Source organism: Oncorhynchus masou, chromosome 22 (genome assembly GCF_036934945.1).
Source record: "Oncorhynchus masou masou isolate Uvic2021 chromosome 22, UVic_Omas_1.1, whole genome shotgun sequence".
Taxonomy (NCBI): Eukaryota; Metazoa; Chordata; class Actinopteri; order Salmoniformes; family Salmonidae; genus Oncorhynchus; species Oncorhynchus masou.
In genome coordinates this window covers 126946-145679 of record NC_088233.1, presented here as the reverse complement: position 1 = coordinate 145679, position 18734 = coordinate 126946, and the positions used below count along the sequence as shown (strand labels likewise).

Sequence of the window (18734 nt, the reverse complement as noted above, 5' to 3'; positions counted from 1 at the left end):
TCATTCTAACCTCTATGCACTCTCCTCCTCTCACCTTTTCCCTTTGTTTGTGGACTTCAAATGAGCAACACATCAGCGGTATGTGACCAGGCGAAAAAAATCTTTCCAAGCCAAACCGCTACACACAGCCTAGATCGTTGTCCCCGTATTAGCTAAAGTAACGTCCTAGTCAACATAGCTAATAGAACTAATGCGTTAGTAAACCAGCTACAATCAGTAACGTTACAGTGTGCAGTCAGTAAGCAGTTTATTAGCTACACCAGTTTATTATTGCCCCGGTGGCAATTAATTAATAAAACCAAAAGCTTTCCTTGATTTGGAAGAGTTCCAGTGTTGGATAGCCATAGCCAGCTAACTAACATAGCATCCCTCTCTGTTGGATAGCCATGGCCAGCTAACTAACATAGCATCCCTCTCTGTTGGATAGCCATGGCCAGCTAACTAACATAGCATCCCTCTCTGTTGGATAGCCATAGCCAGCTAACTAACATAGCATCTCTCCGTATGAGTAACTAAACTAGCTAGCTGCATTTGCTAGCTAAGTGAGGGGGAAAAAAGACACTTGCTTTATTTTTTCAATAAATTAATTTGTTGAAAACTAGAAAATCATGCCAGCCGGTTTGCTTATTATACGGAATTTGAAATTATCTATACTTTTCTTATCAGAAAAATAAGAGCCAACAGTGCAGTTCTGCTAACGAGACAGTCCATTATGGTCTAAACATAACAATATTTCTTGGCATGACCCCAGGAAAAGCTGATTCTAACAGCTAATGGGAACCAAAATAAATAAATGAATGACTGGCCGACATTGTGACGGATGTCAAGGATATGGACAATGTCAATGATAAGTAAATTAGATTTCCACTATCTAGAACATGTATCTTTACTAATGTGTATGTACACCAGTGATTGAGATACAAGCATTCGAGTGGTATACTACAAACTAGATTCAATGAATTAGCCAGCTAACTTATCTAAATATTCTGAAATAATACATTTTTGTTGTTGTTGATAATCCTAAAATGGGCTCAACAACCAAACACAGATAGAAGTTTAGCTTTCTAAATGAACCAGACACTCAACAGCTATTTCCGTTTATTTATCAAAGTAAGCTTACTCATTGATCCTGCTTTGTAGTATACCTCTCTGGCCAACTGTGATCTAACCCTCTGGGGCCTGCCTAACAGCTAACTCACCCAGGCTCTATCAAGGGCCAGGCTAGCAGGCTAACGGCTAACTCACCCAGGCTCTTGCAGACACAGCTGTGATAGTAGAGGTTGAGAACGTCAGGGTAGATGTTAGGCAGGTGTTTGAGTGACAGGAGCCTGCGGAGCTTGGAGGAACATGGTCGTTTCTGCAGCGTCACCAGGTGTCTCTCCTCAGACAGGGTGGTAGGTCTCAACTCCACCTTGTGCTCCTGTCAGTACATTAGATCAACTTTATTGTAAGCCTGAAATACAGAACTGTTCTGTGCTAACATTCCACTCCTCATACTATGTGTCATATGCCAACAAGTAGATGGAGTGGAATGTTAGCACAAAACAAACTGGTACCCAGGCTACTTTATAGTCTTGACAGAAATGTGCTTTACGTACAGAGACTTGACATGGGTAATTCATCAGACAAACAGCAAATGAAATGTGATACACTACATGACCAAAAGTATGTGGACAACTGCTTATCCAACATCTCATTCCAAAATCATGGGCATTCATTTTGAGTTTCTTCCCCCTTCACTGCATAACAGCCTCCACTCTTCTGGGAAGGCTTTCCACTAGATGATGGAACATTGCAGCGGGGACTTGCTTCCATTCAGCCACAAGAACATTAGTGAGGTCGGGCACTGATGTTGAGCGATTAGGCCTGGCTCGCAGTAGGTGTTCCAATTCATCGCAAAGGTGTTCAATGGGGTTGAGGTCAGGGCTCTTCCAGCCAGTCAAATTGGAACTACGCTTTCAGGCAGGCAGCGTTCTCCTGGCAGAATACACTAATTTGAAGGGGTGTCCACATACTTTTGTATACAGTGCATTCTGAAAGTATTCAGACCCTTGAATTTTTCCACATTTTGTTACGTTATGGGCTTATTCTATAATGAGTAAAGAAAATGTAAAAATGTCATCTATCTACACACAATACCCCAAAATGACAAAGCGAAAACAGGTTTTTATATATTTTTTGCAAATGTATAAAAAATTACATAAGTATTCAGAACCTTTGCTATGAGACTCGGAATTGAATTCTCCAACTTGATTGGAGTCCACCTGTGGTAAATTGAATTGATTGGACATGATTTGGAAAGGCACACACTTGTCTATATAAGGTCCTACAGTCGACAGTGCATGTTAGAACAAAAACCAAGCCATGAGGTTGAAGGAATTGTCCGTAGAGTTCAGAGACAGGATTGTGTCGAGGCACAGATTGGGGAAGGGTACCCAAGAACACAGTGGCCTCCCTCTTTCTTAAATGGAAGAAGTTTGGAACCACCAAGACTTTCTAGAGCTGGCCGCCCTGCCAAACTGAACATTTGGGGGAATAGGGCCTTGGTCATGGAGGTGACCAAGAACCCGATGGTCACTCTGACAGAGCTCCAGATATCCTCTGTGGAGATGGAAGAACCTTCCAGCAGGACAAACATCGCTGCAGCACTCCACCAATCAGGCCTTATGGTAGAGTGGCCAGACTGAATCCACTCCTCAGTAAAAAGCAGATCAGTTTGCCAAAAAGCACCTAAAGGACTTTCAGATGATGCCAAACAAGATTCTCTGGTCTGATGAAATCAAGATTGAACTCTGTGGCTGAAATGCCAAGCGTCACATCTGGAGGAAACCAGGCACCATCCCTACGGTGAAGCATGGTGGCATCATGTTGTGGGAATGTTTTTCAGCAGCAGGGACTGGGAGAATAGTCAGGATCGAGGGAAAGATGAACAGAGCAAAGTACAGAGAGATCCTTATGAAAACCTGCTCCAGAGCGCTCAGGAGCTCAGGAAGGTGAATCTTCGCCCCAGACTAATAGGACAACGACCCTAAGCACACAGCCAAGACAACACAGGAGTGGCTTCGGGACAAGTCTCTAAATGTCCTTGAGTGGCACAGCCAGAGCCCGGACTTGAACATGATCAAACATCGCTGGAGAGACCTAAAAATAGCTGTGTAGTGACGCTCCCCATCCAACCTGACAGAGCATGAGAGGATCTGCAGAGAAGAATGGGAGAAACTCCCCAAATACAGGTGTGCCAAGCTTGTAGCGTCATGCCCAAGAAAACTTGAGGCTGTAATCACTGTCAAAGGTACTTCAACAAAAGTATTCAGACCCTTTACTCAGTACTATGTAAATGGTATATTTCAGTTTTATATTTTTTATAAATTTGCAAAAATATCTAAACCTGTTTTTGCTTTGTCATTATGGGGTGGGTATTGTGATGTCATTATGGGGTATTGTGATGTCATTATGGGGTATTGTGATGTCATTATGAAATGAGGTATTGTGATGTGCATTATGGGTGTATTGTGATGTCATTATGAAATGAGTGGTCACGTTAATGAAATGATGTCATTAATGAAATGGGTATTGAAATGATGTCATTATGAAATGGGTATCACGTGTGAAATGTCATGTATGGGGTCATTGAAATGTGACCTGTCAGATTGATGACGGAATGAAATGAGTGACCTGTCACGTTAATCCACGTTTCAGAATGAAATGGCTGTCACGTGTAATGAAATGAGTGACCTGTCACGTGGAAAAGTGACCTGTCACGTGTAGAAATGGTGACCTGTCTGAATACTTTCCAAATGCACTAAAATGACATGAGTGACCTGTCACGTGTAATGAAATGAGTGACCTGTCACGTGTAATGAAATGAGTGACCTGTCACGTAATGAAATGAGTGACCTGTCACGTGTAATGAAATGAGTGACCTGTCACGTGTAATGAAATGAGTGACCTGTCACGTGTAATGAAATGAGTGACCTGTCACGTGTAATGACATGAGTCCCTGTCACGTGTAATGAAATGAGTGCCCTGTCACGTGTAATGAAATGAGTGACCTGTCACGTGTAATGAAATGAGTGACCTGTCACGTGTAATGACATGAGTGCCCTGTCACGTGTAATGACATGAGTGACCTGTCACGTGTAATGAAATGAGTGACCTGTCACGTGTAATGACATGAGTGCCCTGTCACGTGTAATGAAATGAGTGACCTGTCACGTGTAATGAAATGAGTGACCTGTCACGTGTAATGAAATGAGTGACCTGTCACGTGTAATGAAATGAGTGACCTGTCACGTGTAATGACATGAGTGACCTGTCACGTGTAATGAAATGAGTGACCTGTCACGTGTAATGTGAGTGACCTGTCACGTGTAATGAAATGAGTGACCTGTCACGTGTAATGAAATGAGTGACCTGTCACGTGTAATGAAATGAGTGACCTGTCACGTGACCTGTCACGTGTAATGAAAATGAGTGACCTGTCACGTGACCTGTCACGTGTAATGAAATGAGTGACCTGTCACGTGTAATGACATGAGTGACCTGTCACGTGTAATGAGTGACCTGTCACGAATGAAATGAGTGACCTGTCACGTGTAATGAAATGAGACATGAGTGACCTGTCACGTGTAATGAAATGAGTGACCTGTCACCTGTCACGTGTAATGAAATGAGTGACCTGTCACGTGTAATGAAATGAGTGACCTGTCACGTGTAATGAAATGAGTTACCTGTCACGTGTAATGAAATGAGTTACCTGTCACGTGTAATGAAATGAGTGACCTGTCACGTGTAATGAAATGAGTGACCTGTCACGTGTAATGACATGAGTGACCCTGTCACGTGTAATGAAATGAGTGACCTGTCAAGTGACCTGTCACGTGTAATGAAATGAGTGACCTGTCACGTGTAATGAAATGAGTGACCTGTCACCCTGTCACGTAATGAAATGAGTGACCTGTCACGTGTAATGAAATGAGTGACCTGTCACGTGTAATGACATGAGTGCCCTGTCATGAAATGAGTGACCTGTCACGTGTAATGAAATGAGTGACCTGTCACGTGTAATGAAATGATGAAATGAGTGACCTGTCACGTGTAATGAGTGACCTGTCACGTGTAATGAAATGAGTGACCTGTCACGTGTAATGAATGAGTGACCTGTCACGTGTAATGAAATGAGTGACCTGTCACGTGTAATGAAATGAGTGACCTGTCACGTGTAATGACATGAGTGACCTGTCACGTGTAATGAAATGAGTGACCTGTCACGTGTAATGAAATGAGTGACCTGTCACGTGTAATGACATGAGTGCCCTGTCACGTGTAATGACATGAGTGCCCTGTCACGTGTAATGAAATGAGTGACCTGTCACGTGTAATGAAATGAGTGCCCTGTCACGTGAGTGCCCTGTCACGTGTAATGAAATGAGTGACCTGTCACGTGTAATGAAATGAGTGACCTGTCACGTGTAATGAAATGAGTGACCTGTCACGTGTAATGAAGTGAGTGACCTGTCACGTGTAATGAAGTGAGTGACCTGTCACGTGTAATGAAGTGAGTGACCTGTCACGTGTAATGAAGTGAGTGACCTGTCACGTGTAATGAAGTGAGTGACCTGTCACGTGTAATGAAGTGAGTGACCTGTCACCTGTCACGTAATGAAATGAGTGACCTGTCACGTGTAATGAAATGAGTGATGAATGACAATGAGTGACCTGTCACGTGTAATGAAATGAGTGACCTGTCACGTGTAATGAAATGTGAATGTGACCTGTCACGTGTAATGAAAGTGAGTGACCTGTCACGTGTAATGAAATGAGTGACCTGTCACGTGTAATGAATGAGTGAGTGACCTCACGTCCTGTCACGTGTAATGAAATGAGTGACCTGTCACGTGTAATGAAATGAGTGACCTGTCACGTGTAATGAAATGAGTGACCTGTCACGTGTAATGAAATGACCTGTCACGAACGTGTAATGAAGTGAGTGACCTGTCACGTGTAATGAAGTGAGTGACCTGTCACGTGTGACCTGTCATGAAGTGAGTGACCTGTCACGTCACCACGTGTAAATGTCACGTGTAATGAAATGAGTGACCTGTCACGTGTAATGAAATGAGTGACCTGTCACGTGTAATGAAATGAGTGACCTGTCACGTGTAATGAAATGAGTGACCTGTCAGTGACCTGTCACGTGTAATGAAGTGACCTGTCACGACCTGTCACGTGTAATGAAGTGAGTGACCTGTCACGTGTAATGAAATGAGTGACCTGTCACGTGTAATGAAATGAGTGACCTGTCACGTGACCTGTCACGTGTAATGAAATGAGTGACCTGTCACGTGTAATGAAATGAGTGACCTGTCACGTGTAATGAAATGAGTGTAATGAAATGAGTGACCTGTCACGTGTAATGAAATCACGTGTAATGAAATGAGTGACCTGTCACGTGTAATGAAATGAGTGACCTGTCACGTGTAATGAAATGAGTGACCTGTCACGTGTAATGAAATGAGTGACCTGTCACGTGTAATGAAATGAGTGACGTTATGTATTATATGTGGTGCTAAAATGTATTGATTTAAGATTAGATCGAGATCCAGTACGTCACAACTGTACCTGGAGAACCTGGTCGATGTAGACCCCCTGGACCTGAGGGAAGAGCAGCTCCTTGACCACCAGCATGGGAACAAACACCGCGCCTGCCCTCATCACATGGGGGAAGGGACACTGCTTCTGGGCTACATACTGCCCCAGTCTCTGGAGCACATTCTGGAGGGCAGCCTGGGTCTCTGGTCCCCTCAGCCACACCTCCCTGGCCTCAGAACCCAGCAGAGAGGTCACCTTCTGGGCCTTGGGTGGGGAAATGGCGGTGGAGGTAAGGGAGATGTCCAGCTGGGACAGCCAGGTTTGGAGCTCTGTGGGTGAGGTGTGGGACACACAGCTGGAAACCAGGTTACAAAGTAAGAGGTGCAGCTCTAGGAAGTGCTGTCTGGCTGGTCGGGAGCTGTAGTTGCTGTCTGAAAGGGCATGAGGGCTGCGGCTGGATTTGGCTACAGCTGTAGCGTCAGTGGGTGACTGTGGGACCTCTGTAGAGCAGGGAGGGGGAGCAACAGCCCGGAGCATGTTATCTGGCAGGACGATCTTATAAGTGGATAGTTTGAGACATTGAGGAGGGATGTTTTGAAGGTTCAGTTTGGTGGTGGCTGGGTTGATGGATTGGGGAGGGCTGGATGATTTGGGGTGTGGTGTAGCAGTCTGGTCATAGGGCTTCTGATGGGCCTGGGGAGGGTGGTGCATGTTATGGGTGAACGCGCCAACTATCCTATGCCTTATTGAGAGGGGTTGGGGTGGAGTTGTTGATTTGGGATGTAGGTGGGGCTGCGGCGGATTGGGTGGATAGTGGTTGGACTGGGGCTGGGATGGATGGTGCTCAGACTGGGGATGGGATGGATGGTGGTTGGGCTGGGATGGATGGTGCTCAGACTGGGGATGGGATGGATGGTGGTTGGGCTGGGATGGATGGTGCTCAGACTGGGGATGGGATGGATGGTGGTTGGGCTGGGATGGATGGTGCTCAGACTGGGGATGGGATGGATGGTGGTTGGGCTGGGATGGATGGTGCTCAGACTGGGGATGGGATGGATGGTGGTTGGGCTGGGATGGATGGTGGTTGGGCTGGGATGGATGGTGGTTGGACTGTGGCTGGGATGGATGGTGGTTGGACTGTGGCTGGGATGGATGGTGGTTGGACTGGGGCTGGGATGGATGGTGGTTGGACTGGGGCTGGGATGGATGGTGGTTGGACTGGGGCTGGGATGGATGGTGGTTGGACTGGGGATGGGATGGATGGTGGTTGGACTGTGGCTGGGATGGATGGTGGTTGGACAGGGGCTGGTGGTGCTGAGTTTGGGACTGATGGTGGTGCTGAGTTTGGGACTGATGGTGGTGCTGAGTTTGGGACTGATGGTGGTGCTGAGTTTGGGACTGATGGTGGTGCTCGTTGTAAGTAAAAGATCCTTCCATCACACATCTATCTGTAGCCGACATAATAGAAATATATTTATCTGACGCTATTGACAATTTACTGTCCAGTTGATCAGATTCACATTTCTTAATAACACCCACGGTGAGATCATTTACAAACACACCCGGCTCTGTTGTTGCTGCTGCCACCTCCATCTCTTCCTCTTCCTTAATAACCACTTTAGTCTGCATGTCGTCATCAGTCTTCACTTCCACCTCCCTCTCTGGTTCTTGCTGTGGTTCCTCCTCCTCTTCCTTAACCACTTTAATCTGCAGATCGTCAGTCTTCACTTCCACCTCCCTCTCTGGTTCCTGCGGTGGTTCACTAAAAACAGGCACTACAGGCTTCTTCTGTGTAGTGTCTGATCTGACTACAGTACCCAGAATCATCTGCTGGACTACAGGCCTCTGCTGTTCTGAGGCTGGTCGGACTACATGGTTATCAATCCTGTGATTGATTGATACAGGCTTCCCTTCCTCTCGTTCAGGGTCTCTCTCAGGCCTGTGTGGGTCAGATGTAGGGCCTGTTTCCTGTCTGTGTTGATGTCGTCTGTGAGGGTGTGATTGGGTCTCAGGTTTGAGCACACAGTGTCCAGCAGGATGGTGGTCAGTTCTCTGAGATCCTCTAACAGGTAGAGACAGCATGCCAGCAGCCTCTAGGTAAGCCTTATATGGGGCCAGGCTGAAAACATTGTTGATGACTGGCATGGGAGGAGAGGGAGACTGACAGCTATCGAGTCCGCCTCCCTCTCCGTTCACCTCTGCTCTCCCTCCCTCTGCTCTCCCTCCCTCTGCTATATCTCCCTCTGCTATATCTCCCTCTCCGTTCGTCTTCATCTTCTGTCGTTTCTGATACAGTTCCACATCAATGACGTCATCCCCATTGTCCTGTGTGTGTTTTGGTGAGGGAGAGTCTATGTTGATGGGTCGGTCTGAGTCCGAGACCCATCTCTTCAGCGTTTCGGTACCAGTAGTGATCATGTCTCCATGCACATTAGACTGAGGGACAGGACTGTCTCGAAGCCTCACTACAGTAGAACCAGTCATTCCCGGACACGTGGCGTTGTGATGGTTTCGTGTAGTTGTGGGTTGGTGGTTGTTCTGGTTGGCTGTAGTTGTGTGGTGGTTATGGTTGCCATAGTTTACAGGAGTTGTACACATGGCTGTAGTAGCATGGTTGTTGCTGTGGTGGTGGTGGTTGGCTGGGTGGTTGTGATGGCCATAGTCAGCCCGTGACAGTGTGGTGGAGACAGTCAATGGGGCTCCAGGAAGTGTGGAGTCAGAGTGTCCCCGAGATAGGTGGTGTCTCCTGGGGGAGGAGACCTGAGGAGAGGTGACTGGAGATCTGTACTGAGGCAGGGAGTAGTCCAGGGGTCTCTCAGTCCACTGTAGGCTGCTGGGGAGAGATGGAGAGGCACAGGGTCTCTCTGGGGCTATAGCAGGGGCTCTCATCTGACCTGCTGCATTCAGGGGCATCCTGTACAATTGATGATAGGAGGGCTGGTCAAAACTCCTGAGGTATGGGTGGCTACTAGGAGCCATGTGGCTAGACATGGGGACATCAGTACTGTACATAGACTGGGTGACAAGGTAGTGGGAGGGGGTTGCTGTGCTGGGAAGATGAGAAGCTAGATGGGGTCCTGTCTGGGTGGGACTGGGAGGTAAGGGTCGTTTAGAACCTTTAGGGACCATCACATCCTCCCAGTCTCTGTCTCTGTGCATTCCTCCTCCTGCATCTTTAAACCCTACTCCACAACTCTCACTCTCTCCCTCCACATTTGCCTGCGGATGGTAGTAAAACATGGGCTGTGTGACTGGGAGCTGGCTGTATTTGGTCACAGTGGGAGGAGAGCGGCCCTGATAAACCTGTGATGTTACCGGAACGCCATGGTGCAAAGGGGTCATGGGTTTGTATGTTGTAGGGTGGAAGGGATGAGAGGGATGGCAAGAGGGATGGCAGGAGGGATGGGAGGAGGGGTGAGAGGGATGGGAGGAGGGGTGAGAGGAAGAGCAGGAGGGGTGAGAGGAAGAGCAGGAGGGGTGAGAGGAAGAGCAGGAGGGGTGAGAGGAAGAGACCAAGCTGTGATAGGTTGGACGTTTAGAGGGGATTTGTAGACGTTGGCATTGATCAGCCCCATAGGGGGAGGCGCTTAACTGTGAAGAGAGGGGGTCACATGTAAATGAGGAGGGGCTTCGTACAGCACGGGCCGGGGAACATGGGTAACCAATGCTGTAGGTTGGTTCCATGAAGACAGGAAACCTTTGTGCCGATGCTGCTCTGTTGGGGATTCCATTGGGGTGGTGTTGGTGGTCCTTGCCATCTTTTAGAGGCAGTCTGTCTGATAGTCTCTCTGTCTCAACACCGTGCTCCGGCTGCAGAGCCCTGGGGTGGTGGTGGGAGCTAGGACTACACATCCACCCCTCATACACATTAAGATGGGGATGGATCCTGTGTACTCCCCCCCTCTGCTCCAGACTGTGCCTCTGTCCTACAGTACAGCCCAGCTCAGAACAGCAGGGGGAGGGGTGTCCGTAGAGCGGTTTGGGAACAGCCAGACTCAGGCAGACAGAGTTCTCAGACTGAGGGGAGAGGCTAACTCCTCCAACAGGGGGCTGCTTCCTCACAGCAATGGGCACAGCGATGGTCCCAGGCCCGCTGGTGGGACTCCTCAGCCCGCCTGGGCTCCTGGTGTAGTAGGTAAAACCCTGCGTAGCTGGAGTGTCCTGAGCAGTAGCAGAGACAGTGTTACTACCACTAACACTACTAGTCTCAGTAGAAAAAGCCTCTGCCCTGCTGTAAACTATGTGGTTTCGTAACGACCCCTCCTCCGTGCTCTGAGGGGAAACCCCCACATTCCTCCTGTTCAGCAGCCACCCCTCAGAGGGGCTCCAGGAAGGTCGGAGGTCAGGGTCAGAGAGGTCGTGACCCCCGAGGTCATAGGTGAAGTAGGCCCTGTTCTGCAGAGCATGGGTCTGGGGTGTGTGGTGGGAGGCAGAGGGGTAGTGAGCCAGGCTGGCTGGTTTAGAGAGCCCCCTGCCTCTGTAGACGCCACGCTACCAATGATGGGCCCTTCCAGCCGGGGCATCTTGCTCTGGACCACCGGGGTGACAGTGAAGCTTGGCTGGACTAGTTTACTGCTGTTGCTCATCATGTGTTGACTCTGTGGTGGTCCGATAATAGACCAGGATCTGAGACACAGGAGAGAATAGATGTTTATACAGCACATTTCTCACTACAAATGCTGTTCAAAGTGCTTAACAGATATGAGGTCGTTCGGTTCAAATTATTTAAAAAGTTGAAGTTCTAGTGAGTTACTCGCTCCTCTGTCCCCATTTGATCAGCTCTATGGTTACAAATATGATGAATATCAATGTTCATGTCTTTCAAACACAAGCAAAAAACACAATAATATAGAGTGTTTCTGTTAAAAAGAGGTCTCAGACATGAGGTCACTCAGGTCAAAAGTTCAACGTTTTAGTTCTTCTGATCTAGCCTGAAATCCAGACCTGTTTTGTGCTAACATTCCACTCCGTGTCATATGTCAAACAGGAGTGGAATATTATCACAAACAGACTAGGAACCAGGCTACCTCTGTTCACTTACGAGCAACAACAAAACATCTCAACTCACAGTCAACAAGAATAAGTACATCTGTTGAAAATACAAGCATCCACCTCTTCCTGTTCAGAGAGAAGACAAGTACAACATCACAAGGCCTTGGGAGCTTGTCAGGAAGAAAAAAACAGATCACCATAAAATAGCATTTGTTCCAAAATAGCTGGACAAGAAGTAAAGTACAGTAGTTTAAAGCCGCCTCTGTTTAAAGGGCCACCTTCTACATCTCCAAACAGTGCTGTAAGTCTCCAGCCCATTCCTGTCTTGTGTTTTGCTATATAAGGCAATAGGCAACACGTATGACTCACGCCATTTACTGTGGTGAGGTTGGAATGGAGACTCCACATGTGTTCTGCCCTCTGTCATCTCTGCTTCACACAAACGTGATTAAATCCCCCTTCACCACAGAACTGTAACTTCAGAACATATTGAGGGGGAGTAAACTGAAGAATGTATTTCAAACCTTCTCAAGGAAACACCACTTTGTCAGTAATACTGTAATACTGAGATGTGTTATCAACCTCTTTGAAGAGGACATGGAAATACCTTCATGGTGAAGTAAACAGTCACCTACATTTAACTCATGTGGGCCACAAGCTAACCAGAGACGTAGACAGGTCGCCCCATCTAATGCATAGGGGTATTCTACAGCCCACGCCGCCGAGGCGCTCTACAGCCCACGCCGCCGAGGCGCTCTACAGCCCACGCTGAGGCGCTCTACACTCTACATACCACGCGCTCTACATACCACGCTGAGGCGCTCTACACTCTACATACCACGCGCTCTACATACCACGCTGAGGCGCTCTACATACCACGCGCTCTACATACCAAGCTGAGGCGCTCTACATACCACGCGCTCTACAGCCCACGCTGAGGCGCTCTACAGTCTCATCTCTCCAACACCTCAGGTAGGAGGGACGGGTGGTTAGCTAGCCACACGTCAGGAGAATAGATGTACACACACACACCAACTGAAGAGAGATGTTGGCTTATGATTCATGACATATTACTTATTGACACGTAGAAAAGCAGGTTCAGGGTCAGTCTGACCAGCGTGACCAATTAATAATTATCCTTCCTGCAGTGAGTTCAGGGGTGGACCTTAGAGTTCACTGTGTCTTTGTCAGATTTGTACCTTGTCAGCTTGGGGATTTGAACTTGCAACCTTCCGGTTACTAGTCCAACGCTCTAACCACTAGGCTACCCTGCCGCCCCTGATCCAATCAACCATTGCACATCTCTTCAAAATGTTGTATCAAGACTGCCCAAATGTGCCTAATTGGTTTATTAATACATTTAAAGTTCATAACTGTGCACTCTCCTCAAACAGTATCATGGTATTCTTTCACTGTAAATTGGACAGTGCAGTTAGAGGGGACACACACGGATCAAGTAGATGTTAGAGTTAATTTGTGGAATTTCTTTCCTTCGTAAGACGTTGGAGCCAATCAGTTGTGTTGTGACAAGGTAGTAGTGATATACAGAAGATTATTTGGTAAAAGACCAAGTCCATATTATGGCAAGAAAAGCTCAAATAAGCAAAGAGAAACAATAGTCCATTATTACTTTTGTAAAATCAAGCGCTATGATGAAACTGGCTCTCATGGAAAGGAAGACCCAGAGTTACCTCTTCTGCAGAGGATAAGTTCATTAGAGTTACCAGCTTCAGAAATTGCAGCCCAAATAAATGCTTCACCGAGTTCAAGTAACAGACACATCTCAACATCAACTGTTCAGAGGAGACTGTGAATCAGACGTTCATGGTCAAATTGCTGCAAAGAAACCACTACTAAAGGACACCAATAATAAGAAGAGACTTGCTTGGGCCAAGAAACACGAGTAATGGACAAATGTGAGATTTTTGGTTCCAACCACCATGTCTTTGTGAGACACAGAGTAGGTGAATGGATGGTCTCAACATGTGTGATTCCAACCGTGAAGCATGGAGGAGTTGGTGTGATGTTGTGGGGGGTTCTTTGTTGGTGACATTGTGATTTATTTAGAATTCAAGGCACACAACTAGCATGGCTACCATAGCATTCTGCAGCAATACGCCATCCCATCTGGTTTGCGCTTTTCAACAGGACAATGACCAACACACCTCCAGGCTGTGTAAGGGCTACTTGACCAAGTAGGAGAGTGATGGAGTGCTGCGTCAGATGACCTGGCCTCCACAATCACCCGCCGTCAAACCAATTGAGATGGTTTGGGATGACTTGGACCGCAGAGTGAACGAAAAGCAGCCAACAAGTGCTCAGCATGTGGGAATTCCTTCAATGCTGTTGGAAAAGCATTCCAGGTGAAGATGGTTGAGAGAATGCCAATAGTGTGCAAAGCTGTCATCTTTTTGGGGTAAAAATATTCCCCAACAACCCTTCCCCCAATTGGAGTAAACTAATAAACAATAATACTTAGGCTTCTACCTTCAGTTTATACATCTGAGGAAACAAAACAAACTGTATTTGGTTAGGAACATCTTCCTTTCTTATTAAAAATGTCCAATTGATTCATGACTAATATAGACAGTTGAAGTCAGAAGTTTACATACACCTTAGCCAAATACATTTAAACTCAGTATTTCACAATTCCTGACATTTAATCCTAGTAAACAATCCCTGTTTTAGGTCGGTTAGGATCACCACTTTTTTAAAGAATTGAAATGATAGTAATAATACTAGATAGCTTTTATTTCTTTCATCACATTCCCAGTGGGTCAGAAGTTTATATACACTCAATTAGTATTTGGTAGCATTGCCTTTAAATTGTTTAACTTGGGTCAAATGTTTTGGGTAGCCTTACACAAGCTTCCCACAATAAGTTGAGTGAATTGTGGCCCATTCCTCCTGACAGAGCTGTTGTAACTGAGTCAGGTTTGTAGGCCTCCTTGCTCGCACATGCTTTTCAGTTCTGCCCACACATTTTCTATAGGATTGAGGTCAGTGCTTTGTGATGGCCACTCCAATACCTTGCCCCTTAAGCAATTTTGCCACAACTTTGGAAGTATGCTTGGGGTCATTGTCTATTCGGAAGACTCATTTGGGACCAAGCTTTAACTTCCTGACTGATGTCTTGAGATATTGCTTCAATATATCCACATAATTTTCCATCCTCATGATGCCATCTATTTTGTGAAGTGCACCAGTCCCTCCTGCAGCAAAGCACATTTACATTTACATTTAAGTCATTTAGCAGACGCTCTCATCCAGAGCGACTTACAAATTGGTGAATTCACCTTCTGACATCCAGTGGAACAGCCACTTTACAATAGTGCATCTAAATCATTTAAGGGGGGGAGAAGGATTACTTTATCCTATCCTAGGTATTCCTTGAAGAGGTGGGGTTTCAGGTGTCTCCGGAAGGTGGTGATTGACTCCACAACATGATGCTGCCACCCCCATGCTTCACGGTTGGGATGGTGTTCTTTGGCCTGCAAGCATCCCCCTTTTTCCGCCAAACATAACGATGGTGATTCTGGCCAAACAGTTCTATTTTTGTTTCATCAGACCAGAGGACATTTCTCCAAAAAGTACAATCTTTGTCCCCATGTGCAGTTGCAAACCGTAGTCTGGCTTTTTTTATGGCGGATTTGGAGCAGTGGCTTCGTCCTTGCTGAGCGGCCTTTCAGGTTATGTCGATATAGGACTCGTTTTACTGTGGATATAAATACTTTTGTACTCGTTTCCTCCAGCATCTTCACAAGGTCCTTTGCTGTTCTGGGATTTTCACACCTAAGTGCGTTCATCTCTAGGAGACAGAACGCGTCTCCTTCCTGAGTGGTATGACAGCTGCGTGGTCCCATGGCGTTTATACTTGCATACTATTGTTTGTACAGACAATTTTGTACAGATGAACGTGGTACCTCGTTTGGAAATTGCTCCCAAGGATGAATCAAACTTGTGGAGGTCTACAATTTCTTTTCTGAGGTCTTGGCTAATTTCTTTTGATTTTCCCATGATGTCAAGCAAAGAGGCACTGAGTTTGAAGGTAGGCCTTGAAATACATCCAAAGGTACACCTCCAATTGACTCAAATGATGTCAGAAGCTTCTAAAGCCATGAAATTATTATCTGGAATTTTTCAAGCTGTTTAAAGGCACAGTCAACTTAGTTTATGTAAACCTCTGACCCACTGAAATTGTGATAGTGAATTATAAGTGAAATAATATGTTTGTAAACAATTGTTGGAAAAATTACTTGCATCATGCACAAAGTAGATGTCCTAACCGACTTGCCAAAACTATAGTGTGTTCACAATAAATTTGTGGAGTGGTTGAAAAACTAGTTTTAATGACTCCAACCTAAGTGAATATAAACTCTGACTTCAACTGTATATTATTTCATAGTTTTGACGTCTTCACTACTCTACAATGTAGATAATAGTAAAAATAAAGAAAAACCCTTGAATGAGTAGGTTTCCAATCTTTTGACTGGTACTGTACATATGTATATATACACACATACTGTATATGCTAGACGTGCCAATGGAGTCGAGATAGTGAATTTACATGTCTAGCCTCTGACATGTCATTGTCATACCTCCTGCTGCAACAAAGAAAGGTTTGCAAAGAAGCTCAACTTTCTAAAGCAAATTAAGTTGATGCATTTGCAAATACGTAGGCTACCTTTGACACAGAATAGTCTAATAGCTGTTTGCATGAATAGCCTCTTAGGGAAAGTATGCAAATGCCACTATGTAAAACCATGCACAGGTTTATAAGATTCAACCAACTGATGCAGCCATCCTGAAGCTCCCTAACCCGTGATCATGATTCTGAGTTGCATTCCATTAGTGTTTGGATGAAGGAGTCTTCTGTACAGGGAAGTTTTGTTAAAGAGCGCAACGCTCGGCCTAAACATTAACAGACAGAGTTTGTGGTTTGGAAAGCATACGGACATTATCTTTCATAACAGCAAGAAATAATACAAAATACATTTTAAAAAGTTAAATTGATACAGACCTTTATAGGGTTAACGTTCCCACACGGACATATTTCCATTTTACAGCGCTTGATTACGGAAGACAGAACTGACTACCTGTGCTAATTAGCCATCTGCGTCTCTGAACACCTGTGTGTAAAGGGAAGACAGACACCACACACCTGTTGTCACTGAAAAAACTGTCGGCTGCAACTGTTAAACCAGGTTAAAACTGGGAGCAGTAAATGTATTTTGCATTCGTGACATTATTTTGATGTGATATGAAAGTAGAGGAAGTTATGTTTCTAAAACCACACCACCTTTGAGAATCGATTCATGTTTAGATGGAGTATTTAGCCGTTTTGGTTTCCAGAGCCAATTCTCCTTTAACTAGAATATGTAAGATCCTTAGACTATAAGGAAGAACGTTAGGCTCCTGTAGCCCACTATTGGACTCGGAGCCCCCATACATTTTCAGGAAAACTTTAACACCATTGTGGTAATGGGGTAAGCCTACTGTGTCAGGGCTCTGGGAATCTGAAACTAGTATGGCTTTCTGAGATGGACTTGAAATACATTTATATCAATGCAATTGAGTAACATATTTGCTTACAAGTTTGTATCTGACTTGCTAACTGGTTGAACGCAGCGAGTGTATAACTACAACCAATTAGCAAGTCGGAAATGTCTGAGTTTCGTTGTTCCAACTAGCATGTGAACAGTGTCTGGCGAGGTGATTCAACGCGCTACAATGGGCGGATCGATTTTGCATGGCCCGGTGCACCGGAGGGGCGGAATTAAATTATTTAGACCATTCCATTGGTCATGAAGTGAAATCTCCATCCACCCGGGCACCAGGCCATGCAAAACGTGCTCTAGTGGACGTTTGGCGCTTCCAAGACCGCTGGAAAAATCATAACGTTAGTGATCTTCTGTTCGGAAAGTCAGAGCCACAGAAAGATGCCGAGTTCCCATCGTGGAATTCCGAGTTGGATGACCGTACAAAATTAATTTTCCCAGTGGGAGCTCATTTTGTGCAATTTCTCATTTGTCTTAAAAACTGAAGTCGGAGTTTTCCGAGTTCCCAGTTATTTTGAACGCGGCAGTTGTTGCGACAGTTTCATGATTGCATCCATCGATACAAAGTATCAGCGTTACTTTTCACGTGGCTGCGTGCACCAATGGGTCACTGAAGTTCAACAAAATATTCTCTAAGCAATCGTGACCTGTGAAAAGAAATCCACATTCTAATATCGTGATTGACATGATCAATCATCTTCAAATAATCATTAGCGGTGCAAAGTCGGTCAGACTAATAACAAATAAACTTCAGTTACAAAACGTCAACTTACCTCTTTATTCTGAGTAGACTACTGAACAAAATTCCCGCAAAGAATCCATGAAACACTCAGAAGTCAGATAAACTAATCGAAACATGCTGCTTCCGATTGCACGGCGAGGATTTACCAGACCAAATGATGTCATTCACTCAAATGTCAAGTTAAATTATTGGAATCCTGAACGCGATCTACATTGCCTTGTATGCCGTATATACATTGTAGTATGTCGATATGTTTTCATCATCTGTGCTGTTAACTGCTCGAAGTCCGCTGGGGTCGGAGGGAAAGGATTCAACCAATAAGCGACAGACAAGACAAGGGAGGGAAGGTCTGTGATCGAGCCTATAGGCGGGGTTAAAGGGTCTATAGGCGGAGTTAAACAATAGAACAAGAATGAGCTCAAAGTTAAAGGTCCAATGCAGCCGTTTTTATCTCAACATCAAATCACTTCTGAGTAACAATTAAGCACCTCAATGTGATTGTACTACAGACACCGGTTAGTCAGGCTGATTGAAGTAGTATGTACATGTAGATATGGTTAAAGTGACTATGCATATATGATATACAGAGAGTAGCATTAGTGTAAAAGGGGTTGGCGGGTGGTTGGTGGTGGGACACAATGCAGATAATCCGGGTAGCCAATGTGCGGGGTTACCCGTTAGTCTGGCTAATTGAGGTAGTATGAATGTATAGCTAAAGTGACTATGCATATATGATAAACAGAGAGTAAGCAGCAGTGTAAAATAGGGGTTGGGATGGGGGGCACACAATGCAAATAGTCTGGGTTACCTGTTCAGGAGTCATATGGCTTGGGGGTAAAAACTGCCATATT

General features: G+C 45.5%; 1 protein-coding gene across 1 annotated transcript in view; it reads right to left on the bottom strand.

Moving 5' to 3' along the window:
• Window positions 1-18176, bottom strand: part of c22h15orf39 (chromosome 22 C15orf39 homolog) — a 33584-nt gene extending 15408 nt beyond the window's left edge. The window contains exons 1-3 of the mRNA XM_064930655.1: window positions 17915-18176; window positions 6622-11217; window positions 1246-1420 (exon numbers count right to left, since the gene is read on the bottom strand). Coding sequence (XP_064786727.1) covers window positions 1246-1420; window positions 6622-10443 — 3997 coding nt within the window. The 5' untranslated portion in view covers window positions 10444-11217; window positions 17915-18176. The remainder of the gene's footprint in view (window positions 1-1245; window positions 1421-6621; window positions 11218-17914) is intronic.
• Between the last annotated feature and the right edge of the window lie 558 nt (window positions 18177-18734).